At 49.0% G+C, this 26,002-nt stretch overlaps 1 protein-coding gene and 1 long non-coding RNA gene across 3 annotated transcripts; one reads left to right on the forward strand and one right to left on the reverse strand.

Annotated features, from left to right (window-relative positions):
* Positions 1 to 1,398: 1,398 nt before the first annotated feature.
* On the reverse strand, positions 1,399 to 21,237 carry E2F6 (E2F transcription factor 6). 2 transcript variants are annotated; one of them, XM_053667083.1, is made up of 7 exons: positions 20,860 to 21,237; positions 13,625 to 13,679; positions 9,534 to 9,750; positions 7,912 to 8,068; positions 6,156 to 6,269; positions 3,825 to 3,972; positions 1,399 to 2,550 (listed from the first exon to the last, which is right to left on the reverse strand). In XM_053667083.1, the coding sequence occupies exons 1-7, from the start codon at positions 21,220 to 21,222 to the stop codon at positions 2,501 to 2,503; spliced, it is 1,104 nt and encodes a 367-aa protein (XP_053523058.1). In that variant the 5' UTR covers positions 21,223 to 21,237; the 3' UTR covers positions 1,399 to 2,500. The 2 variants fall into 2 exon arrangements, with proteins under 2 accessions (XP_053523058.1, XP_053523059.1); XM_053667084.1 differs by lacking the exon at positions 13,625 to 13,679 and having other exon boundaries at positions 20,860 to 20,943.
* A 189-nt stretch (positions 21,238 to 21,426) lies between these two features.
* Positions 21,427 to 25,291, forward strand: LOC119054022 (uncharacterized). The gene is made up of 3 exons (XR_005083426.2): positions 21,427 to 21,523; positions 21,927 to 22,045; positions 23,442 to 25,291. It is a non-coding gene; the product is annotated as an uncharacterized LOC119054022 (long non-coding RNA).
* The last annotated feature ends 711 nt before the right edge of the window (positions 25,292 to 26,002 follow it).

Below are 26,002 nucleotides of genomic sequence, written 5' to 3' on the forward strand. Positions count from 1 at the left end.
AAGTCAAACTTTGTTTTTAAATTCTTGGGAATTGGGTTGAATGGAGTCAGGCCGCTTTCCTTACTGAGCAAATGCTTATTGAACACCATGGAAATAGGGGGGACACAGACTTGTGAAACGGGGTCCCCATGCTCCAAGGGCATGGACACCTATGGGGAACCCCCCACAAGTGGAGGCTGCCAAATGCCCAGTATGGATTGTACTGGTGGCGAAGTGAAAGGGGGGATCGAGCCGGCTCCAGCATGTGGATGTGGCTGTAGAAGCAGAGAAGAGGAAGACAGTTCAGGCAGGGGAGGACAGCAAAGGCACGGGGGGAGGAAATCGCGATGGGTTTCAGGCCCAGCTACCCAACCAGTGTGGTCTGGGTTGAGGGCTGGCATGGTGGGTAACAAGATGGGAAGGCTGAGCTGGGCTGGGCTGGGCCGGAGGCCTTCTGGATCTAGAGTGTGGGCACCCACCTGAACTATGGGACCACCCCAGGTTTGTGAACAGGGTTAAGGGGCAAGAAAGGCCGGTGCACATGCAGAGATGGGCAGGCGTCAGGGGGGGGGGGGAAGGGCCGGGAGCTGGTCCTGGGGCTGCCGAGCAGCTGCACGAAGAAATCAGCAGACACAAGCAGATGGAGTGACAGGAACACCCCTTTATGTAACACATCTACGGTTACAGAAAACTTGTTTACATCATCTCATTTTACCTCGGACTGGCCTGTCCCGGAGGACCCTTGTCACGTCTCACAAGTAAGGAGCCGCTGCTCAGAAGCAATGCCATCACCTCGGGCCACATCTCCTCTGCCGGTTTTGGGGGGACTGCCTTCTTTACCCCATTACTCCTCCTCAGGAGGGGCTTCTGCTTCCTTCTTTCCCCTTCAATGCAGATGCCCAAGGGCCTTTCCTCCTGTCCTGCTGTGCCCTTTAGGTGCCCTCGCCCGCTCAGGCTTTGGCTGTCACACACACACTGACACCTTCTCGCCCCACTTCGCGGACCCCGGGCTCTCTCTCTCTCTCTCTCTCTCTCTCTCTCTCTCTCTCTCTCTCTCTCTCACACACACACACACACACACACACACACACACACACACACCCCCCCCCTCTCCTGCCCATGGCCCAGGCTGCAGAGCTGGCAAGAACTGCTCAGAGGGAGGGCGTGTGCCCCAGAGGGACAGAACTGGCGAGCCGCTGGGGTGCAGAGGTATGCGAATCCTAAACACTAAGCACTATTTTTCAATATTTTGATTTTTGATTCCTATTTTAACTTTATCCATGGTTTAATTTCGAGTTGCTTCAAATTTTTCTTTGAAGGTGAGACGTTTAACACATAAACCTGGATGATGCTCACAAGAATCCTATGTGGCAGACAAGCCAAGTACCACTAGTGCAATTTTACAACTCACTCACTCACTGGTTTGTCCAATCATTTATTGAGCACTGTCTACGTGCCAGGCGTGGTGCAAGGCTCTGGGCACAACAACGATTAAGACGACGTCCCTCAAGGAGCTCACAGTCTAACGGCACACTGCGGAGTGAACTGAGGCACAGAGCGGTATGGGGCGGGCCCAGTGAGGTAGAACAGCCAGGTGCTGGGGGACGGGGCACTGGAGCTGGAGAGGACAGGGTACAACCGACTGAACAGCGAGGCTGCGCACAGAGACGTACCCCGGAATCTGCGGGTGAACAGGTTAAGTGGTTTCCGACTGTCACTGTAACTGAGTGCGCATCTACCCGCAGTGAAGCCGCGACCTGATGGCACTGCCACACTTGTCCCTGAAGGCTCAGGCCGTGCCACCGGTCTGCTCAGACACAGTAACTGTAAGGAGCTTGAAATCCAATTCTAGCACTGGGAATCTTACTGAAATTCTTTAATTAAACGCATGAACTTAACATGTATAGCATATTTATGATACTTCTACATGGAGAAGTTTGAAAAAACTCTTCTCTAACCCCCATTCCGAGGATTCTAATAAGTTACAGACACCACAGAAATGAGAGCACTTGTCTATGTGTTCCATATATACACCCTGTGGCTACACCGTGGTGAAAAGGTTCAGTTAGATGCACGTGTATACAAAGACATCACACTCAGATGTGTGTGCACACCCTGCCAACGACCGGCAGCTAACTGCAGACCTGAACTCGGGCGGGACGGCCGCTTTGGTGATGGCGACGCGTGACCTTTGAAGGAAGGGCAGGGCCCTCGAAGGACTGTCCCTCCTGGGCCTGCCATCTGTGTAGTGATCCGTAGGATGAAATTACTTCAGCAGGCAGAACATCTGTCTCACTGACGAAAAGCAGTGAATTATAACGAGTTTTTTCGGATGCAGAAACCACAGTAATCCGTAGTAATCTAAGTAGTGAACTACTCCAAGACACCACTGGCCTTAATGCTGCTACTGACGAAGAGTGAGGCAACCTCACGCGGGCATGCTGCTCTGAGAATCAAACCAGACGCCTGGTCGTCCATGGGACGCACCAGAACGCGGTGCACGCCTTCTCAGATCCCACGATCAGCTGCTCACTTCAAGCAGTTCTTCACTTGGCTGTGGAGGAGTTTCTTCTGGAAAGTAATGAAAAGGAAAGCTCTTGTAAGTGAGGCTGTAAAAGGCAATCAGGTAACAGGACATACATTTCAACTGCTTTAAAAAAACAGAAGAGCCCTGTTCAAAAACCATATCCTTATGATAGTGGCGTAAGGCCAATGTTTTAAGTCACAAGAGAGCAAACAGGACGCCAACACGCACCCGAGGCTGCAGTGTCCAGGAGGCCAACAGCCTTCTCTACAGAGCCCGCCCCCAGCACCGACGGGTCCGACTGCGACTCCAAGTTTTCAGTCTTATCAAAACAGCTCAGGGGTTCACTGTAAGGTGGTTAGACACATTCCAAACTTTGTTGAGAATTACCTTGTAATTTTTAGAGTTGTGTTTTTGTAAAACTATCTTAAGACCACAATGAGCAATTTTTAGAACGATTCTCATTCCCAAGTATGTTGTCCCATTTGGTGGGTTTCCTTTTTATTTTGTTACTATTTAGCTTTGCAAAAATTTTTGGTTTGCTGTGGTCTATTTGTTTAGTTTTTCTTTTGTTTCCCTTGCCTGAGGAGATATATCAGAACAAATATTGCTACCAGAAATGTCCTAGATTTTGTGCCTATATTTTCTCCTAGGATTTTTATGGTCTGAGTCTAACACTCAAGTCTTCAATCCACTTTGAGCTTGTTCTCGGGTATGGTGCACGCAGGTGGTCTAGTTCAGTCCTGTCTTTGTACATTACCTGTCCAGTTTCCCCGATACCATGTACTGGACGGACTGTTTCCACCCCACAGTGCGTGCTTGCCTCCTCTGCCAGACACTGACTGACGTGAAGACATGGGTTATGTCGGGACCCTGACCTGTCCCACTCATCTGCGTGTCTGTTTTATGCCTGCATCGGGCTCTTTCCCTCGTGATGGCCTTGTCGTAGTCGGGTCTCAGGCAGCGTGATTCCTGCAACTCTGCTGTTCTTTCTCAAGACTGCCGTGGCTACTGGGGCCTTTCGTGGTTCCCTATACATTTTTGGAATATTTGTTTTCTGTGAACTATGCCATTGGCATCTTGATAGGAACTGTGCTGATTCTACAGATTTTTGGGGGTGGTTTGGACATTTTAATGATGTTAAGCATTCCTATCCATAAAACAGGGTACACGCTTCTACTGACTTGCATCTAATTTCTTTCCTCAGAAACCTACACAATTTTATTAACAAATGTCGCCCCAATACTTTTTAAGAACCATTATATAATTAAGAATCACTAGAATCTCTCATTTCCCCAGATCACAAAACCGGTGTGCTCACCTTTAGCAGGGTTTCCTGGGCGTCCGCTTTTCGACGCCGAGCTGCCCGCGCCTTCGGGCCCCCTGCTGCGGGAGCGGCGCTGCTCCACCTCACACAGGTAGACGTCGATGGGCCCGTTGGTGCTCCGTATGTGCACCGTGATGGAGTCCTAGCAAAAGACACGTCAACATCGGCATGAGGAGAGAATGCACTAAGTATGCACACAGTTTTCACTTATTAGAACCACAGACGTTTCAAGGGGCATTTCTGAAAGTTTAAATTCAGTTTCCTTTCTATCGTATATTTGAGAAAATCGTGTACTTTAGTCACGTTAAACCCACTGACCAATCTGTGCTGCTAACATCAGCTACCCGGCCCCTGTGCAATGGCCCCAGAGCCATGGCGTGAGCACCTGAGCGCTTCAGAGCCGTCTTTGGAGTTGACTGGCCCCGTCAAGGCACGAGGCACCTGTACGTGAGCGTCAGCATCAGTGTGTTAATGACAAGGACACAGAAATGCCCTGCAGTCTCAAATGATAAGGCTGCGTTTAGAGCTCCAGACCACTGAGAAGCCAATGGGAAGGAGGATTCTTAGTCCACCTGGGAAGGAGGGTGACATCAAGACACATAACACCTCATGTAATTTAAAACGCCAAAATCCACGGGTAACAGGAAGTTGGGAACTTCTACTGAGAGCTGTGCTAAAGTCTTAAGGAACAGTTCCGGTTGCAAGTGATTCCTTTGTCAGAAGTTCTGCTTGGCAGCGGGCCTGACTGGAGGTCCGTTTCCCCCGCTGTGGTGCGGGTGACCCCGGAAGCTCAGGGAGACGCAGCACTGTGGTCACAAAACCTCGTGGGCGCCCTCTCTGCAGCTCCCCAGTACCAGACAGTGGGCTCAGCCACCAGGTGCCAGGCTGGGTACACCGTGCGACTTGACAGGTACTTCTCAGCCACAGAGGAAACCGACACAATGCTCGGACTGGCAGCCAGCTGAGGATGTCACACCCGACAAAACCGCGCTTGGCAAACACCTTCTGTCTGCAAGAGGGGGACAGGAAACACTTTTGGCTTCGGGGGCTATCCCATCTGTCACGGCCACACAACTCTGCCGGCAGACAGGAGGAGCCAGAGCTACGCCAGTGGGCACAGAGCATGTCCCAACAGAACCGTTCGCGGAAAACGGGCAGGCTGTACGAGGCACCTGGATCTCACCTGGGCAGGGCTGCCCAAGGGGCCCAGGGGCACTGGCGTTTAAACGCGACTCTGAAAAGTCAGGCACCACCAAAAGGCTCAGCGAGGTTTGGCAATCACAGTCTGAAGCAGCTAGCAGCACAGGGAAAGCCCAAAAGCCCGCCAGTCACTACAGAATAGGCTATCACACCCCAGAGTGAGGATGCATTAAAACACTGGCAGTTAATCAAAAGGAGAGGAGGTGGGTTAAATACCTGTGAAATGATTCAAATACAAATGTTACTCAGGATACTTGGAATATCCCAATCCAAACCAACTAGGAAACATCCCCAAGAAGTTGCGACCTGCATGTATGATGGAGTAAGAGCAGGCTGCTCCTTCATCAGCTTATGAGACACCACCCAGTGGGACAGGGGATCTCCCCTGGACAGTGGTCTACTGGGGACAAAGGCAAGGTGAGTGGCAAAGACACTCCCTACACCAAGGAAAACCCCCACAGCAACGACGACATCACCGTGAAGGCCCATGGGCTGTCGGAACTGCTGGTCTGTCACCAGAATGGCCACATCCCTTGGACTCACCCTCGCCAAGCAACCCTCTGATGACAGTTATCTTTTAACACAGACACTCCTTCAAGGGAAGGAGTATGTTAAGAAGCTGGCAGCTTAGTAATAATATTTTCATTTCCACAGCTTTACTTTTCATTTTTAACGTATAACTTATGCTCTAGTGTATTTGCCAGTCCTAGCCAAGTCAGGTCAGTGAGTTCACTCCCTAGAACCCCATGTGACACCAGGCCTTCCTTCGGGAACTTGGAGACCGAGGCCCACTCCTGGGGATTCCCCTGCGAGGCGTCGTTCACGGGTCAAGTGTCCCGTGAACTCTGAAGCCAAGCTATCCGGGGTTGAATTCTGGTTCTGCTTCTCCTCTGTGTGCATGAGGAGGTGGATCCGTCTTTCTAAGCTTCAGGCCCTCACCTTTACCAGGGTGGCAGCACGACCACGTCACTCGCTGTCACTGAAAGCCAGGGGAAGTGTGCCCGGAGCCTCGAGCTGCAGCCGCCGTGCGGCCAGGTGGGCACGCGAGGGGTGCGCACTCACTGAGACTGCGACAACCTGCGGCCTCTGCAGGGGCCCCGCCCTCTTTAAATCAGGACTACCTACTTCTCTGGGCGCTGGAACGTCCAGTCTGGTTTCTGCTGGGGCTTTAACTGCAATAACGATCTGCTCGTGGAAGGCTTGAATGCTGTGGATATCTTGGTACGTCACATACGCTAGTGTAGAGACCAGTCAAGGATCTCTAAGCAGAGGTCTGCTTTTTGGGGGAGACGACTTAGCTCTTATAATACAGGAATGCAATAGTAACATTAGAGTATCTTTAGATTTTATGGAATACAAACAATTGAAGAGGACAGTCAATTAAAACATTTTCACACATAATTCTTATTACTTTATGAACAATTCTTAAGATTTTAGTGTTTTACAATATTTATAACTCAATTTAAACACTTCTGCTCTGGCTGGTGTGGCTCCATAGACTGTGTGCTGGCCTGTGAACCCAAGGGTCACAGGTTTGATTCCCAATCAGGGCACATGCCTGGGTTGCAGGCTAGGTCCCCAGTAGGTAGCATGTGTGAAAGGCAACCACACATTGATGTTTCTCTCCTTCTCTTTCTCTTTCCTTTCCCCTCTCTCTAAATAAGTAAAATCTTAAAAAAAAAAAACAACAACAAGGCTCCTTTACACTGTGCTACTGTGATTTGGATGATACTTTCTAAAGAAAAATATTGATAAGCTCCGAATTTCTAACACAACACGACTCATAAGGTATCAAATCCACCCCCCCACCCCATTCCCTGTTGACTTCTAGGTCTCACTATGAGAACCTCTGGGGAAAAATATTATTTTGGTGAGAACCCCCTAAAATGCAAGGTAGAGAAAAATCTGTAGAAACGACATAGAGAATAAGCTTTTCAGGATTAGCACTGACTCCTGGGACTTCTCTCATCCAAACTCCTGCCCAACTCACTACCTGAATTTTTGCACCTGTTCACTGTGTCGCCTAAAACCGCATCGATGAAGTGTCTTGCTGGGCTGCTCTGAAACGCTGGATTCAGAGCATCTGCTGGGCTCTGGTTCTCTGACTCCTTTACCATCACACCTGACTTTTAACACGTTTCTTTCCTTTGCCTACAACCCATCAAGTAGCTTAACTCCCTCAATAAAATAAGTGACTTTAACCATAATCGTTCCATTCTGATCAAGTGTTGTGTGTTAGCATTTACTTCCCCTTCAATAGCTACTGGAATCAGAGTTCAGGCTGATGTGAGTCCATGTAAATCGGAAGCCCGGACAGCTCGGAATCGGCGACCCCCAGCCCAGGGGAGTCTGAGGATCAGCTGCAGTGACAGGGCCCTGCTCTGACCCCGCAGCCACCGGGCTGGAGCAGCACTGCCTCGAACTGCCTCGCGGTTTGTGGGCTTGAGCTGCAGTGTAAAGGCCGTTTCAATGGCCATTCACTCTGTTCCAGAAACAAAATTTAATCAACGAATTTGGGAAGATACAAATTTCACAGGAGTCAACAACTATTTTACCGCTTTTATCATAGCAGCCAGACTACGAAAACAAGCAAGAGGGCCCCACTCGTCTGCCTGGAGACGCGACATCAGCCCTGACAGTTACTGCCCCCCCCGCCCCCCGGGCACGGTGCAACCTCTGACTGGATGGTTGGTTGCTGTGCCAAGAACTAGAGGCTGCGCTGAGTTACTGCACTGTGTCGTTTGGGTAGGTGTGCAGGTGTCTGACTAAACCTTTACTTACTCTCACTTCTAAAGGTCTGACTCTGTTCCTCAGATACTAACTCTACTATTTAACCTGCTCTGGAAGGAGAAAAATTTTAAAGAGGTACAGTCAAAGGATATCTTTCATTTTCTTTGTTATCTGTTAATTCAAACAGCTGCTGAGCACAGTCCTTAATTAACTCATCCAGAGCATCTTCCATCGCTGACAAGTCGGAAAGCTCGTCCTGCAGCTTCTTCTGTTGGGGCATGGCTGCAAAGTTGTTGAGGTCAGACCCTCTGTGAAAGTATGAGAAGAAGGTCACCACCAGTATTATCCGGGTTAGTGCAGTGACAGAATAATGCAGACTGGGCCACTGGAGTGTCCCCCACAAGGACAAACGCTACTTAGACTTGACCTCTGCTCTCCATCATTACAGCTGGCCACACAAGCTTCCTGTGCATAAACTGGTTTTCGTCCCCATTTCTAGGCTCGTACACAGGGACTTAAAAAAGCCAAACATATCATAACCCTATTGAAATTAACAGTAGTGAAAACTCAATGAAGCTTAATTAAGTAGGAAAAATTTAATGAAGTAGCAAGGAAAGCCTAATGAAATGACCGCTGACCTAAGCGTCATGAATTCCCCATTTAAGCTCCAGCTCTACCACGTGCTGAATGGCTTTTGACACATCATAACCTTTCATCCCTTAATTTCTGCACACGAATAACAGGCAGTGCTGGCTAAGTGACAGTTCCTCTGCTAAAATTCAGAGTCCTCAGTCTTCCTTACTGTGCATATTCTACCTGGTTCTACCTGGATACACAGATATTCACTGTTCTTAAACGATTTATTTTCCTTATTACTGTTTAGCCCAATATGGTACGACCTGAGTAACAACTGGCATTCATGTTTTCTTCAGTCTTTATGAGCTGTTACCACTACCTTTAGCTAGTTTTCAAATCTAATCCTCAGATTCAGATACTAACCCTCTAAGTGGCGTTCAATGTTATTTAGTAAATGCACTCAAGTGAGAATTCAATCTGCTTTTCTGTACCACTGGAAAACATATCTCCTTTATAAACACCCTTTTCCTAATAGCTAAGTTAGTTATTTAGAATCATTTCACGATCTTTGTTGGGAGAGTCTTCATTTGCCTGAAAGGTCTCTATGTACTTATATGCTGAAACTGTTTCTCTGCAAATGTTTGGAACTGTTCCCAAATTACTCGCCTGTTTTAAGTGTACTGGCTTCTTATGTGCACACGCACGTGCACACACACACACACACACGCTTATCTGTTTCGTAAGGTGCTCCTTCCACATGGTCTTCAGAGTGGGGAGGCAGGCGGATTCCCGCTTTGCTGCGGAGCAGCAGGAAGCTAACCTGAGGGGCGGGGGCCAGCGTGCTCACCGCGCTAGTACACAGAATCCCTGTTCGACCACCTTCGCTGACTTCCCCGTTACCAGTAATCAATTGGAACTGAGGGAGTATTTTTGAAAAGTGAGTATCTTAAATTCAATCGTTATTTCATTTAACTTACCCATAATACCCTACTATCTATGACTTAAACAGGAAAAAGTTTATGGACTGTGGGAGACAGGGCAAAAACACTTTGCAGAACCCTTTCTGGCAGGAAGCCGCACTTGACCGTGTCCCCCGCAGTCAGACACAGCTGCCGCCGGCACGCTGGGTTTCGGCGGCGGCATGGCTCTGCCACTCCGTGCAAAGGAGCGGGGCCCCGAGGTCCGAGGCCAACTTACATCCACCGAATGTGGTTCTTGGACTTCTTCTCCACCAGTTCGATCCCGTCCAAGACGTTGGTGATGTCGTATACTCGCCGCTTCCGCACGCCCAGCTTCGCTGCGACCTTGTTCAGGTCCAGGATGCCCCCAGGCGCGTTTCTGACCAGGTCCATGAACTTCCGAGTCAAGTAAACCAGGGACACATCAAAACGAGGTCTCTTCACCTTTAGAGTTTCTGGGAAACAAAACAAACCCATTTGTAAAATTTTAAATAGGACTTTATTCTCAACTCATTAAAAAATAATTTATTTCCTCTTTATCAGTCAACACAGACACCTACAGAAAATCTACACACTGACCAAATATCATTGCTAATTTTTACGAAACAGGTTTTTCAAACTTGATAAAAATTAACTTCTCCCAGGTAAAAAAGGCTTTAGACTTAAAGGACTATTGAGACCATGCAACCCACATAAAATTTTTTTTTAAAGATTTATTTTTAGAGAGGGGAAGGGAGGGAGAAAGAGAGAGAGAAACATCTCTCGGTTGCCTCTTGCAGGCCCCCAAGCATGTGCCCTGACTGGGAACTGAACCAGCAACCCTCCAGCTTGTAGGACGCCACCTGGTCCACTGAGCCGCACCAGCCAGCCCTGTGAACTTTAGAGGCCTATTGCACCTTATGGGACAAAGTGGTGAATTTGCATTTGTGTCTACAAAACTTGAGGAATCAAGTTAAAAGTGATTTTTAAAATTAATTTTCTCATTTGGTCTTCAAGTTAAGGAATTCTTTATGAAGCAAAGGTAGAGGCCTGGCTTTGTCTGTCTGTCTGTTTCAAATGTTTCTACACGTGTCGGAGTGTGACCCTGTCTGGCCAAGTTTTTACAGAGCTCAAGTTAGACTTCCATTAGAACAACTGGGATATACCTCAAGGGAAAGTGGTTTATCTGATTTCTACACCCACCAGGTCCTACTAACAGATAAGCAAACGAAGGGAAGAAGTCTCTTTAACCCCCTCAATGCTTTTGGTTTTTTATACACTCTGCCTCTCCATACACATACATACATGTGTGTGTCTATACATGTAGTTTCTAAGAACAGATACAGGAATATAACTATTTTTTAACATGCTGTTTTTAACTCAGCACTGTGAACACCCCGGCTTGCCAGCAAACGCCCTTCCGCTGGATGGTAATGCACAGCAAGGTGACGACGGACACGGAGGACAGTTGTCCAGAGAGTGGGTCCCAGGGAGACCACACGGAGAGATTTTCTCCTTTCACTACGTCTACATGCGGCGATGGATGTTAACCCACCTGCTGCGGTAGTTACTTCACAGTCTAGGTAAGTCGACCCTACACACCTGACACTTATGCAGTGATAGATGTCGGTTATATCCCAGTAAAACTGGAGAAAGGTGTTTTGTTAATGACTGCATAATTTTAACATTATTCTTAACAGCTTCGCAGTATCTAACTGCAGGAAACATGTGCTTCCTCACCCCAATACTGGAAATTCAGACTGTCTACAACTGTATAATTTTGCACAACACTTTGATACATCTCTTTGGAGCTGTATTTTTACATGCATCTGTAAGTCCTTCCCTTGAAGACATCACAACGCACAGCGTCACTAAGCCAAAGGGCACGTGCACAGGAGCCATGACCAGTGCTGCAAACCCCGCCCACAACTGGGGACCGTGCTGCAGGGCCTGCTAGGACTAAGTATCCCCACTCTTCCCACCCTACCCAACGTGATACTGAAAAACGTTCATCTGGTTTGATGTGCAGAGGAAGTAAATTCACAAATAGTTGTTTTTCTGGTGTGGAACACATGGTTTTCCTTTTTCTCTGCTTTCACAGCACAGTGCATGTGAGAAGAACTCACTATTCTCACTCAGAACGGCCCCATCCAGAACCTCTGCCACGCCACAGACAGCTGAAACATCACTGGTGGCCATGCCAAGACTGAAAGCACGTATTTTATAATGTGAATGTCTGCTGTGCGCAGATCACTCCTATACTTGAGATGGGACAGGATTAAAAAGAAATGAACGTTCAATAAATTACAGGTGAGTCCCAGTTCTACAGTAAACCCTGGTAATCTAACCCTGGGAAGCGCACATTCAGTCACGCTAGACCACTAGCAGGACCACAAGCTCAGCAGTCGCTTCCTGTCTAGTCCTGTCGTAGGGAATGGCATGCATCGCACACCTGCAGCACCAGGGCAGGCGGAGGGACGGGACGACTGAAAGGCCCTCAGACTCAAGGCCTCCAGGAGCCGCCTGGGGGAGAATAAACCGGGGCTGGAGAGGCACGGGAAGCCTCCTCGAGGGAGAACTCTGGGGACAGAGAGGGGGCAGAGAGGGCACAGAGAGGGGGCAGGCGGACAGGAGGGCGCCCTCCCCTCTGATGGGGGTTGAGGCCAGCTGAGGACACACGTGTGAAAGGAGCGCACGGCAGGAGGACAGGGCATGTCTGGGCGCCCACAGTTGGCACCGCTCCTGTGGAGTGGGCAGCACGGGTCTGAGGGCCCTGCCTGTCTGCCTGTCCATTCCCTGCCACCTCGTTTCTCTTAAGGGCGTGAGGCGGCTTACCGATCTCACGCAAACCAGCAAAACCACAGAGACGGGGAGGCAGGGGCTCCTCTGGAGGAGACGGAGCATCACGGGTTCCCAGTGAGGGACAGCACAGCCCCGGTCCCACGTCAGAACAGCCACCGGCCGAAGGGAGGCTCCCCGGTAGAAGGCAGCAGTGGGAAGAGCCTGGGGGCAGAGTCCCCTGCTCCTGTCTGGGAGCGGGACAACCGGAGCCGCACCGTCTCTCTGCCAGACGGGCGTGGGATCCAGCCCTGACTGAGCGAGTGACTTAAGCTCTCTGGGCCTCAGTTTATGCGTCTGTGAAACGGACAGTTCACACCTCCACTATGAAGGGGCTGTGGTGAGAGGCCGGGCAAAGAGCTTAAAGCAGGGCCAGACACGGTAGGTGCAGTAACGGTCTGACACTATGCCTGCTGGTGGAATGGGGCAGAGGGGGCCCTTCGAAGGCCAAACTCGGACCCTGACTGTGGGTGGGCTGGGACAAGGGCTGAGGACAAATTCAGGCCCGGCACTAACATTTTCCATTTGGGCACGGATGCACCGTGTATCCAGAGGACAGGACCGAATTAAGGGGGAAGGAGCCTGGGGCATCTGTCACGATTTCCAGAGGGACAGGGAACACCCTGGCCCCTCTAGCTGACTCTGAGTGCCGGCCCAGGACAGGAATCAAATCAGAGCACGGGGACCCAGCGGGGGCGGGGAGGGACCCCTGGTGCACCGGCCTCAGGGGCGCTGAGGGCAGCAGGACCCTGCGCTCAGACTCCAGGGAGCTGCCACAGTGGGCGAAGGCTTTCCTGCACGTCCTTCAGCCCCAACCCCGGGAAACTCCAAGCTTTACAGTTTGGTGTACAAATAATAAAGGTTACTTAAGTCGCTCATCAACTGACATACATTTAAAATAAATCATTTCAATCACAAGGAGTTCAAACTATTAGGTTGGCCAAAAAGTTAGCTTAGTTTTTTCCGCACAATGGCTCTAGTGCACTCAGTTGTTAACTTCATTCGAAACAATTTTGTTAGACTGTACTGTGACAGCTGGCATATCGATGTGTATTTAAAAAAAACTTCAAAATCGGTAGATTTTAGTGCAGTCATTGTAATAGTGAAGATGAAAGAAAATAAGCAACATTTCTCACATATTATGCTTTATTATTTCAAGAAAGATAAAAACACAGCTGAAATGCAAAAACAGCTCTATGCAGTGTATGGAGAAGGTGCTGTGACTGACCGAACGTGTCAAAGTGGTTTGCGAGGTTTCCTGGTACTACTGACGTTTGGCCAAACAATGCTCCGCCGTGGGGCTGTCCTATGCACTGGAAGATGTTCAGCAGCGCCCCGGCCTCTCCCCAGTAGAAGCCAATAGTGGGAGAGAGCGGACATACTCAGAATATCCAAATCAGTAAGGTTAGTGGTGAAAATGAAAAATGTGTCCTTTACTTTATGGAAAAAAATGTGACGGACTTTTTGGCCGACCCAATACGAAACCTAGAACCTATTCGGGAATCGACTTACTTCTCATGGACACATATTGCACATTATCTTCTAAATTAATCCTTATTTTTGATGGCTGGAAAAAAGAAGAAACACCAGAAATTTAACTTAGTCATTTAAAAGCAACAATGCCCACAAACAGCACTTCACTGGGTAACACACAGCTGCTCCTCCCCACCCCCACACGCACTCCGGGCTAACAATTTGGGTGCGAGAAGCATCCGTCTTCCTTCCAAATCAGATCCACTCTAACTGTGATCCCATCTGACAGTGTCATAGGTTATAGTTTGAGAAGGGGGTGGGGGGAGGAGCGGCGAGGGAGAAAACACAAGTACGAGAACACATCACTGAACGAACACTAGTTTGTCACTGCAGCAGACCCTAAGGACAGAAAGAAACACGAGACTCTGTCCCTGACTCCAGAAGACTCAGGAGACGCCAGACACACCTGAACTGAAAATCGCTCACCTCTTGCTACTTGAGTGTCAGTGGCTCCCGACAATCCGCCCATGGCCCTTCACAGGTGGCCACGTGTCCCCACGACAGTTAAAGTAAAAAGAGCAGCCCTTCGCAGGATGGAAAATAACGCACCCACGCACTAGAAACTTTGTGATTCAGATTAACAAACGCTTCCTTTCAAATCCCCGAAACGACCAGGAAATTAGTGGTAGCTCCACTATCAGTGCTTCTCCATTTTATCAGCTATTTAGAGGAAAGAAGAATTCACACGATCTGGCAGCAACATTTATAATACATTTAAAAACTGTTTTTGTAAAAATAAACCTGTAGCCCCGGCGGTGTGGCTGAGTGCTGTCCTGCAACCGGAAGGTCACCGGTTCGATTCCTGGTCAGGCACAGGCCTGGGTTGTGGGTTCCGTCCGCAGCTGGGGCGTGTACACAAGGGAACCAATCACTGCTTCTCTCTCACATCGATGTTTCTCTCCTGCTTTCTCCCTCCCCTCCCCTCTCTCTAAAATCAAAAAGCATGTCCTGGGGGTGAGAATGAAAAACAAACAATCAAACAAAACAAAACCTCTGGATGAAGCCGTGTGAACAGAAACCCTCGTTAGCCTCGTGCTTAGAACAAAGTGTAACGTCGCTGTGCCTCCGAGTAGGCTGCGGTCCAGCAGGTTCCACTCTTGCCCGAGTAAAAAAACTGGCCTGAGACTGGCTGTAACCCCATCAGGTGCTCGGAGGGAAGGGTCCACAGGACTACAACGGGCACCCCCAGAGGGGGACTGGCAGGATTCAGAGAAGGGGACCCCCAGCTGGGCCTTGAAGGACACATTTGAAGGCCTCGCTAGAACCAGGCTTTTGTCGTAACCACTGGAGATGTATCCCAGATTCTGGACAAGCACGTGACGTATTGAAGCAGGTGGTGCAGGAATGTGAGTACGGGAGACACACCGCACAGAGCCCGGGGGCGTGGGGGCCTGACGGCAAGGCCAGCCACTCCGAGGCTGCTCAGTGGTCCGAGTCCTTGCCACGGGATCTCCATGGTCTGTGACAAGATCACAGAGTCCGTTAGCAAGTTAATGTGATGTGGAATGAGTTCACGGAAACAAGAATTCTGCTGTAAAATGAATTTAGTTGTTAGAATTTAAAGGAAAACATAGACCGGCCGAGTGAGCGAAACCAAAGTTGGGTGTGCTTGTCTGGGAGCAGAGGCTATGCCTGCAGCCAGGAGTAACAGCGGCAGCCGACAGAGACGAGCCCACCGTGACACGCCCAAGGGCGGTCAAACCTCAGCCGGCCAGGCGTGACCAAGTGTCACTGCTAGTTTTACTCGTACCCCCTCTGCTCGGGCAGTACGAGACAGAGCCTAACTATTCTATCAGACTCTAGAAAAATAATGCATCTTCATGGCAGCGATCAGAAACACACAGACACGTATCCTGAACTGTTATATACACCAAGGCCTGTTTACGGGGTTTCTACTTGGTCCGTGATCTGTTACTCCCATCTCTGCAGCACATCACTTCAGTGACTGTGAGGCTGGAATAAATCTGCTACCGTCGGCGCAGTCCTGAGGATGCGCTGCAGGGAGGTAAGTGGCGCAGAGCTCACTTCTAGGCCTACGGCAGCAGCACTCAGCGGTTTCCCAACGGGCTGCCAACTATCTGCCCTGCACGCATTCTAGAAGGGCACCTTTTCTGCTCTGTGCCACTCCTGCAATCAGGCCTGGTGAAACGAAAAGGGTGACTTTCTCTCCCCTTTATTCTCTGCTACAGAGGCAGGCGCACTAATGTTGGCTGTGCTGAGATCTGCAGGAAAACAGACTGCAACAGCATCCACTCATCTTTTTTCTCTGAATGTGAAAACATCTCCTTATCTCAAGGAATCACAACAGCATCACGGCCTGCCAGGGCAGATGCCCCTTACGTATGAACCCCACTGGTCTGCAGTCCTGGAGATTCCAAAGTAATCGTTCCCCCAGTAACGATACATTCACCTCCTTCACATTCAAAACAGTTCTTGGCCTAAGACCTGGTTTGGGACTACCAATTATTGGCTTCCTAGATGCTGGCAGGTCCTGACTTTTATTCGGGACACCATGTAGTGATATCACTTTATTGCCCATTTTTGCCCAAGGTAATGTGAAAATTAAACAGGAAATTTTGTGAATTATGAAATCTTACACAACCACATATTATTGTTTTCCTTTTCGAACCCAAGTGGTGCCTGGCACAGTCAGGCAACTGGTAAGTACCTGTCACAAACTCGGGAGTGGAGACTGAAATGGCACCTTGTCAGTGGTGGTGCTGACGGAAAAACAACTTGGCACTGTGAAACAGCGAGTGTGTAAAGACCCCGGGTGATGCCGCCCTCGTGGCTCCACCCTTCACAAGGATCACGGAGAGAACGCGAAGCCCCTTCCCCAGTCCTAATACAACACTCCTCGTCTGGAGAGATGCCCCAACACTCCTGGCAAGTCTTTCCAGCTACTGGACTGTGGTGAACTGCCCTCGAAAGGCAGGCAAGGAGCCCTTCTAGGAACAGATGGGACTAGACAGGACCTCTCCTTCTGAAGTGACTTTAGCCTCAGAATAAATGTTTCCCCACACAAAAGTCGGGGAGCTAAAAAAAAGTTAACGCAAGGCCACCCTGCACTTGGCCCCACATCATGAAGACCCGCGCCATCAGCACTGCGCCTCACCTGGGAGAGAGTGGATGGCCCCTGCGCCCTCGCGTGGATGAAAAAACGGGGACAGGAGGTGGAGTGCGGAGGGGTGCCCACTTTCCGTTTATTTTGAACCACTCTCAGCCTTCAGAAAACCCGCAGAAGAGGCACTAAGAATCACCACATCCATTCCTTTCACCAGCCCGCCCAAAGGCGCATCTGTTACTGCACTGGCTTTGTCGTGTTTGTCTCTGTACACACATGCTCCCCCCGCCCCCGCCCTGGTCACTGGAGGGTGAACTGCAGACCGCTAACTCAGTGTGTAGCTCAGGGACACTCCCTTACACAACTGCAGCACAATCCCCACGTATGTTCATGACTAAGTGGTCTTCAAAGAGCTTGTCAGGACTCTCGGGCTTCTGGTCAAGATAGAGGTGTAGGTAAACTCATCTACAGCAAAAACATGACTAGGTACAAAACAAACTTCACCCAGAACTGTCAGAAAATCGAGCTGCGTGGAAGTCCGACAAACAAGGATGTAAAGAAACCACACTCGTCCAGACGGGTAGGAGGGTTGTAGGAGGGGTGCAGATGTAGAGACCGTGCAGATGGGCAGTCCCACGTCCCCGGGTGGTGGATAAAAACCGGGACGGACACCTCGGAAGCAAGGGATCAGCCCCAGTCCAAACCACCTAACCCAGGGTCCCAGCACCAGGAAGGTAAGTCCCCATAATTTCTGGCCACAAACCAGTCAGGGTTGGGGCAGTAGAAGAAACTGCATCCTCTTACAGGGCCTGCAGTGGATTTAGGACTCACACAGACCCACCCGCTCTGGGATTCAGCTCAAGGGCAACAGCTGAAAGGGCACCAGTGGCAAATGGGGAGAAAGCAAGGTGTGAGCGGGGAAGGCAGCTTCCTCCCGGGCAAAACTCCAGAGGCCAGGCAGTGGCCTGTCCCCCTCCCACCCTCCCCCACTCAGAGCAACAGAGCAGTGACCCGGGTTGCCCACCCTGCCAATTACCTAAGCCTCCACCCCATACAACTTAGCAGGTGCGCTAAGACAGAGTCAAAGCAGCTCTAATACACAAAAACACAGGAGGCACCAAAATGATGAGACAAAGAACATGGCCCAATGAAAGGAGGACCACTGACAGCCACCGCAGTGCACACCTCCCGGGAACCAGCCCTCCTGATGGGGGAGTTGGCTCGTTCCCAGCCACTGTGCACAGCTCCACCCCCCTCCCCCATCTGAAGACCCGGGGCTCTAAATCTGAGCTCTCAAACTAACAAAAGGAGGTGAGTTTTAGGGGCTACTATCTTAAGCATTGCTTCTAAATTCATTAAAATTTTCTCTGTACAGATTTTACTTTGTACCGATTGGGGAGTCACTACAAAGTTTCGGGGAACAACATCTCTTTAAGAACCCTCTGAATATATGTATTTCTCCAAGGTGACTGTGTTTTCACTCATTTAAATTTTCCTTGTTTTCAATGTGTAGACTAAGTTCCACCCCCAAGAACATTATTTTCTCCCTTCTCAAAATCCAGTTTTCAAGCCCTTTACCCAGAGAACACCAACCACTCAGCCAAACACATACCTACTCTGTGCACAGCGATGCACTCTGTGTGTTTAATTGTAAGATGCTTCCAACCACCAGCCCATTCAAAAGCACCGAGATGGGTGTTCGAATCACCATTTCACAGGCAGGAGAATAAATGGCCACACATTCAAACATTTCCCATTTACAGAGTGCCTACTTCATCTACTCAATGACTACTGATCAAATCTTTTTGTGAGAGGCACCGAATATGCTGGACACAGGACAATGAAATGGACAGTCACTACAGTGAGGGACTTGACAGCCACACACTTCAAAGAGGGGGCAAGTGAGCACAGGGGGCTTTGAGCACAACGGGTGTTGTGTGAACCCTGTGTTCAGAGGTCAGGGAAGGCTTCAGACAAGTGACCTATAAATGTGACCTGACATGACAAAGGCAACTGTGTCTTTAAAAAAAAACTTTTGGAAAGGGAAAAGTGGATATGTAAGGGTCCCCCAAAATATGAAAATATATAGAAAAATTGGGGCAAAACTAGAAGCAAGAATACTGGTTAGGAAAACACTGCAACAATCTGAAAAATAAATGATGGTTAGAAGTGGCGAGCATTGGGGATTATGTTTTAATCAGTTTGGGAAGATGGAGAGGTTAGTCTGGAAAAGGGAAAAGGCAAGGATGATGCTCAGCACCGGAGCTCAGGCAACTCGGTGGGTGTGTCGGCATCTGGAGACAGCAAAGGAGGCAGCAAAGTTGCTGCCCGCTAGCAAGAAGCAGATGAATTCGATTTTGGACATATAGGTTTCAAATCTAAGTAATCTAGTAAACAGCTGAAGAGCTCTGAGCTGCATTCATCGATTTGGGAGTTATCATGACATGGTAACTAAAACTAACAGTGAGTGGATAAGAATATCTAAAAATAACAAACAAAAAAAATATCTAAGACTTCAAAGGATGTGTGCAAATTCACATTAAGTGGTTTTTCTATAGCCAGAGCTCAGAGCTTCCACCATATTCTCAAAGATTAAGACCTCCAACATGGATAGTAACAGAAGTCATGAATGACATCCTGCATGAAGCACGTGTGTGGAAGGTAGACATCAACAGGTAAGGAATGGGAAGGGCAGGAGTCTGCCAAGGAGCACAAGGAGAGACCAGATGCACCAAGAGTATATGTGTCAAGAAGCCATTCAGTGGTGAGTTTCCAACACAAGCAAGTGGTCAAACATAGCAAAGCTTTGGAGATAAGGAGTGAAACGTCCGCTGGAACTGACAATGTTGCTGGCAACCTTGGTGAGAACACTTAGAGCCGTGCTGCCCCTGGAGGTTCCCCAGCTGTGGGTTAAGGTGGTAATGACAGGTAAGCGCGTAGACAAGGAATGCAAACAAATTTTTTCAAGTAGTTTGGCTGTGCAGGGGAACACATGCAGCAGGTAGAAGGACATATAGAATTATATGAGGGATTTTTTAAGATGAGGGTGAATTTAGGATGCAGTTTAAGTAGTCACGAATTTATGGTATGAAATCAAGACACTGTAAAGTCATAGCCCTGGCTGGAGTAGCTCAGTGGATTGAGCACAGGTCTTCGAACCAGAGTATCACAGTTTGATTTCCAGTCAGGGCACATGCCTGGGGTGCAGCCCAGTTCCCAGCAGGGGACACACGGGAGGCAACCATACATTGATATTTCTCTCCCTCTCTCCTTCCCTTACCCTCTAAAGATAAATAAAAATTAAAAAAAAAAGACACTGTGAGGTCAAATTTAGGCTTTTCTACATACTGTCTAACCATGGGCAAGCCACTTGATAATCCCAGGTCTATTTTGGCAACTGTAAAACGAGAATAATAGTCTCTTAGGGATGCCTTGAGGAATTACACAAGATAATGTCATTAACTATTTTTGAGCACTGAGTTCTCATGGGGACTGGGCTCACTGACTACTTAGGAGAAAAATCCAATACAGAAATTGAAAATTCAGGGAGAGATGGAAAAAGACGGATTCACCAGCAGCCCTGAGAACCATGGACAATACACTGCATCTAGTCTAGACCAACAGAGGACATTAACCTTTTGCAGGAAGACAGCCCAAGCTCCCATCTGTCTCCGTCCAACAGACGCAAGATAACTTGCTGAATGTGGGGTGGGAAATGCTAAGTGTGGACGAGCTGCAGGACGAACTACATTGCTGCAGTTAAGCAGAAGGGGAGAGGATGCCAAAGAGAAACTGAGAGCTTGCAGAGATGCACTGAGGGTGAGTGGAAGTAGAAAAACGAGATTTTCTGACGCAAAGTTGAGCACCTGTCTCCATCACTGCTGTGTAGCCCCAAGATAAATGCCAAGAAGGATGACAACACATTTGAAAGTATGTGCGGAAAGAATACAAGAGTTTGAGCGAAAAACGAGCAGTGCAAGAGCGGAGGAGATCGAGGAGCCGCCATCGGCCCACCCTGGGTAAGCTCACGACCCAATTCAGTCCAGCTTCCTTTCGGAGGGGAAGGAACAGCTGAGTCTGAGACCCGACCCCATCCGGAGCCGCGCCAGGGTTGCGGGCGCTCAGGACTCAGGCCGTCCCCGGGACTTACCAGCAGGCCGTCCACGTTGATGGGGTCTCGGCACCGACGGCGCACCGTCTCCTCCGCCGGGTCCACGAGCAGGCTGGGCAGTTTCCGCGCTGGCCGCTGCTGACTCATGCTGCCCAGCGGGCCGCCCCTCGCCCCCCGCGAGTTCTCCCGCCTTCTCCCGGTCCCGTCGGACACCGCCCCCAACACGCCGTTCTCGGAGCTAAGCTCGAACAGAGCTCGCGGACTGCTAGGAGATGCCCTTGGCTGGACCTGGCTGCGGACCAACGCGCCACTGCCCACGGCCCCGGGAGTTATCACGCAGACAGGAGGAGAACTGGGTAACCGGGAACTCTTGGGGAAGATACGGCCGCCATTTTTCCGCATGCGCAGTGTGCCACCCCTAGCGCGCCGTCCCCAGTGCGCATGCCCGTCCCACGCCCCTATCCTCGCGCTGGGTCCGGAGGCCGCGAAATACCGGACAGCAGCGTCCACGCTGAGGAAGGCGGAGGAAAGGAAGAGGTGGAGCACGAATCCAGAGGAAGGGGCGGGGCGGGGAGATATCGGTACGGAACCGAACAAACAAATAAACAAACAAATAAACAAACAAAGTTCCCAACCAGGCAGCTGGGAAATCACAATAGTTCCTGGGAGTTCCTGACACTATAACGATGCTGGTATCTGAAAGGTCGGAGCTGGCAGAGATGTTAATTTATACTTTTTTTAAATTTTAAGGATTTTATTTACTGTTATAGAGAGCGGAAGGGATGGAGAAAGAGAGGGAGAGAAACGTCAATGTGTGAGAGACACATTGGTCAGTTGCCTGTCGCAAGGTCCCAACTGGGGACCCAGGCATGTGCCCTGATTGGGAATGGAACCCTGCGGGCTGGCGCCGAAGCCACTGAGCTACACCAGCCAGGGCACAGATACTAAATTATTCTTGAGCTCCCTCTGCACCTCTCTGGCATTTGCCCAGGGCTAATACCTAGAAGACAATGGTAATCAAACTGCTGTGGAATTATTTACTTATATGCTTCTCTCTCTTTTTCTCCCTTGCTTTCTCTTTCATTTGGTGCATAAATTATTGATAGCCTATTCTATCAGTTACTGCGGTGGACACAGGAGCTGTTTATTTGAAGTCCTCACAGACTCAATCTCAAATTCCAGAGGAGGAGACAGATAAACAGAACTTGTAAAGCTGGACCCAGAGGTGTGTTTTCAAATCCCGGCTCCTTCTTCAGTTACAAGACCTTAAGCAAGTTTCTGAATTGCTCTGTTTCAGTTTCTTCACCTGCTAAATGGGAATAATGACCATAGGTACCTCAGAAGGCCTTTGTGAGGATTAAATGAATGAAAGAATGTAGATCACTTACAACAGGGGCAAGCATACTAAGGGGTGGAGGGCGGCAACTGAGCCAGGGAATTAGACCAGAGGCTCCCGCCCAGTCCGAGAGGCCCAGCAGGGAAAGCTTCTGGAGGAAGTCGCCTCCCCAGACGCTAAACTTCTGGAAGTCAGAGACATGCTCTCTAATCTTTCTGTGTCCAGCATGCGGCACAGTACCTGGGGGAATAGTAAGTGCTCGGTACACGTTTGCTAAGTGAGTGACTGAAGTGAAGGATAACCTAGGGGAAGTCTCTAGAATGTTGGGTTTTGTTGCAGAATGGAGAATTTCCCAGGCAGTTAAAAGATGCCTGTACCAGCCAGAGTCCAGAGGAAGGCAAGCTCTGCAGACTAGGAGTGGCTGCTTTTATGAGTAAGCTGTTAATTAAGCATTTGCATTCTGCTAAATGTTCCGCATACATTTTCTCATGTAGTTCATATATCAAAACTGAAAGATGGGCATTTTGGGGGTCGAATTGACAGATCAGGAAGATTAGCAAGATTACAAAAATTACCTGAAGTCCTGGTGAGGAAGGAGGAAGTGGTAGAGGCAGGATTTGACATCACAGCTGATTAATTAATTTGGTATATCGGTCCCTGAGAAGATGCCTGAAAAGTGACTGATTTTCAGTAGCCAGAAATGGGGCTGGGTGAGTGAAAGTGGGGTGTTGGTCAGGATGGGGGTGGTCACAGAGAGTCAGTGCAGTGACACAGCCCTACAGAAATTTACACCTGTTACTAGGCAGGAAGTCAGGGAGCTCCCACTCTGTGTAGCCAGGGTCACCTGCTCAGAGTAAGGGGCAATGCTTGGATTGAAGATTTGGGAGACATAGCAGACACCCAGTAAGTATTTGTACAGTGGTGGTCGCAGGGGTGGGGGGCGGTAGAGGAGACTGACTTGGGAAACGTAAGATTGCGGGGCCACAGTGGACATTGCTTCTGTGGTCCATGGCTGCCCCCCAGGTCTCTGCCATACAAACGAGAGTTGGAGGAAGCAGAGGGCATGTGTAAAACATGGCAGAGGAGAAATGGTGGTCTCAGGGCCATTCCGCCATTGGTTTTCTGTGTGTAATAGTTGGGGTGATGGGATGTTAGGGCAGGAAGAGACCCTGGGGATCATTCAGTAGAACTCTCATTTCACATGGGGATGGAACTGAGAACAGAGAGGGGAGGGACTTGCCTCAGATCAAAAAGATCTTAGCAGAGCTGGTTATTTACTTTCCAGATCAGTACGCTTTTTAGGGAATTGCGACGAGGACAAACAGTGTAAGAGAGGAGCTCCGGAGAGGTGGAAGGACACCGAGAAACGAGGGGGCGTGGGAAAAGGAAGAGACGAACCTGAGCTGGAGCCAGTCCTGCGTCAACCCTTATTAGCCCACAACTGGCAAGTAACTTAACCTTTGGGACCCTCAGTTTCTATGTTTGTAAACCTGCAAATCTGTTGTATTAGAGATAATGCATATCAAGTGCCCAGTGGGCACTCATCTCCAATGGGAACGGGAGCATCACCATTTCACAGGGGCTGTTTTCTAATCAAGTCTTAAAGCCTCCTACTCCAGTACTGGAAACGGTAGTAAAATGACATCAGGTGGAACAAAGAGCAGTGCAGTTAACTCTTTGTTCCGAGTTTTTGTTCGGAGCGTGACTAGCTCTATAGGGAGCTCCCAGGACAGTGCCGCCCACAGAAGTTGTCCTTGGTGCAGGCACGTGGATTCAGTCTCTCCACTTAGCAACAGTGTCTGCCTCAGAATGAAACCAAAGAGTCCTCCTGCAGTCGAATGCACCCCCAGGGGCAAATCCCCCTGGAAGCCTGTCTGAGAGGACCTGTGGGAGGGGTGCACTGCTGCGGTACGCCCGGGTGAGCTGCAAAGGGAAAGCCACAAAGGGAGGGAGGGGCTTCTCCGAGGCTGGTGGGTTTCGGCCTTTCCCTCCCCCTGGTTCCTGTTGGGGGCGCCTGCCCTCCTCTCATCGTGCCCGGGCTATTGTTACTGCTTCCTAACTCACTTCCCTGCCTTCCATCTCTTCACCTACCACTGCGGAGGGACTCTACCCTATACACTGTCAAATGAGACAACTGCCCCTCTTTTGCTGGTAACTGCTGACCTCTCATTAGCAGATAAATTGTTCTGAAGCACAGATCTGATCTCATCACTCCTGGGCTTAGAATGTGGCTGGGTACTTTGTGGTATTATCATCCCCCCCGCAAGCTGGCTGCTTGCCTGCCTGGCTGCCGCCCCCCCCCACCCCGTTACACTTCTGGAGGGCAGGAGTTGCGTCCCCCTCCCCCCCAGTCAGGAGCCCCTGACCACCTTTTCATGGCGCATGGGTTACATCATCTTCCCTGGTCCAGTTCCATTAATCTTCACTCAATCCCTTCAAATCGTCCCTTCACTGTTGTGTCTTCTTTCATGTTGTTTTCTTTGACTAGAACATTCTTCCTTTGATGCTTCCTCTAGCAAACTACTCCTGTTAGACATCCTTCCCCCAGAAGCCCACCCTGAACCCTGATGAGGCCAGACCCCAGTCTCCTCCCCATGGCATCGGATAAGCCCCTGGGTGGATGCCCCTGATAACGTTTTACCATCAATGGGAACGTTACCTTATAACTAACCAAATCACATTTAGAAAAAAGAATATCTTTTTTTCGTGTTACTTTGCCATTTAAAGTCTGTTGCAAAACAGGACGACACAAGACGAAAAGATAACATTTTGTCTTAAATCTAAATGTACCAACCATACAGCAGATTTTGTTTGGAGTCAACATTATCAAATTTTTGCTAAGTTTAGCAACTTCTGTTTTTTCTTCTGCTTGAATTTTAGACGGCATGATACTCATTTTCTTAGTGCGTCTTGAATATTGTCAGTTTCAAGTACTTTTATTTTAGAGAAAGTGTGCCATACTGTCAGCATTGGGAATTCTCGGAAGTGTAGTTGGTACGGAATGTGCCTAAGAAAGCCTGTATTCACATTGTCAGATGGTTGATAACTCAGCTGACTCAAAGCTGCAGGGTTCAAATTTAATTCGTTAAAAATTTTATCAAAGCAAAGTTTCATTGGTAATAATTCGGATAGAATATTTGAATATTTTCTTTTGTCTTTATGCAGGGACATGATTAAAATTCATGTGCATTGTGTCAAAAAATACAGTGAGCAAACGTGAAATAACTTGTAAGGTATTTACATATCATTTACTTAATGAAAGAAGATAAACTATAATACCCTTTCCTAAAAGAAAAGGAAATTGCTAAGCATTAGACCTTAGAACACTGGTTTCAGATTTATGATTCCAAAATTTTCATTTTATTCTTTTCTATCACCAGTTACCCCTTCTATACCTTTTCCCACTTCCACCCCCCAAATTTTAAATATCATTAGACCTTTGAGAAATTTTGGTGAAAGAAAATTAAAGTATGTTCATGGATTTTTGAATAGGTATATTTACATGAACAATGAGGAATTTCCCCCTCACCCCTGTCTCTCAGCAGTAAAAGCCTCTCTTTGGAGGCTGCCATTGCATTTTTTAAATGTATGCTTGAGGGGATGTTTATGCACAAATATCCATCTGTGTTATTCCTTCTTCTTGCTTACACACTAATAATCATACAGTCTCTTGCTTTTTTAGCAAGAGCACAACAAAAGCCTTTCTTCCCCTTTCGTTGCCTACACAGCACTGTTCTCTGTGTCCAGACGGTGAGTCCCCCGTGCTGAGCCCCCAGCCCAGGTACTTCGGTTATTCCCAATATTTTGCCTCCACAAGCAGCACCAGGTGTGGAACCATCTTGTATC

Source organism: Artibeus jamaicensis, unplaced genomic scaffold, assembly GCF_021234435.1.
Source record: "Artibeus jamaicensis isolate MK-2021 breed Jamaican fruit bat unplaced genomic scaffold, CSHL_Jam_final contig_465, whole genome shotgun sequence".
In the NCBI taxonomy this organism is placed as follows: Eukaryota; Metazoa; Chordata; class Mammalia; order Chiroptera; family Phyllostomidae; genus Artibeus; species Artibeus jamaicensis.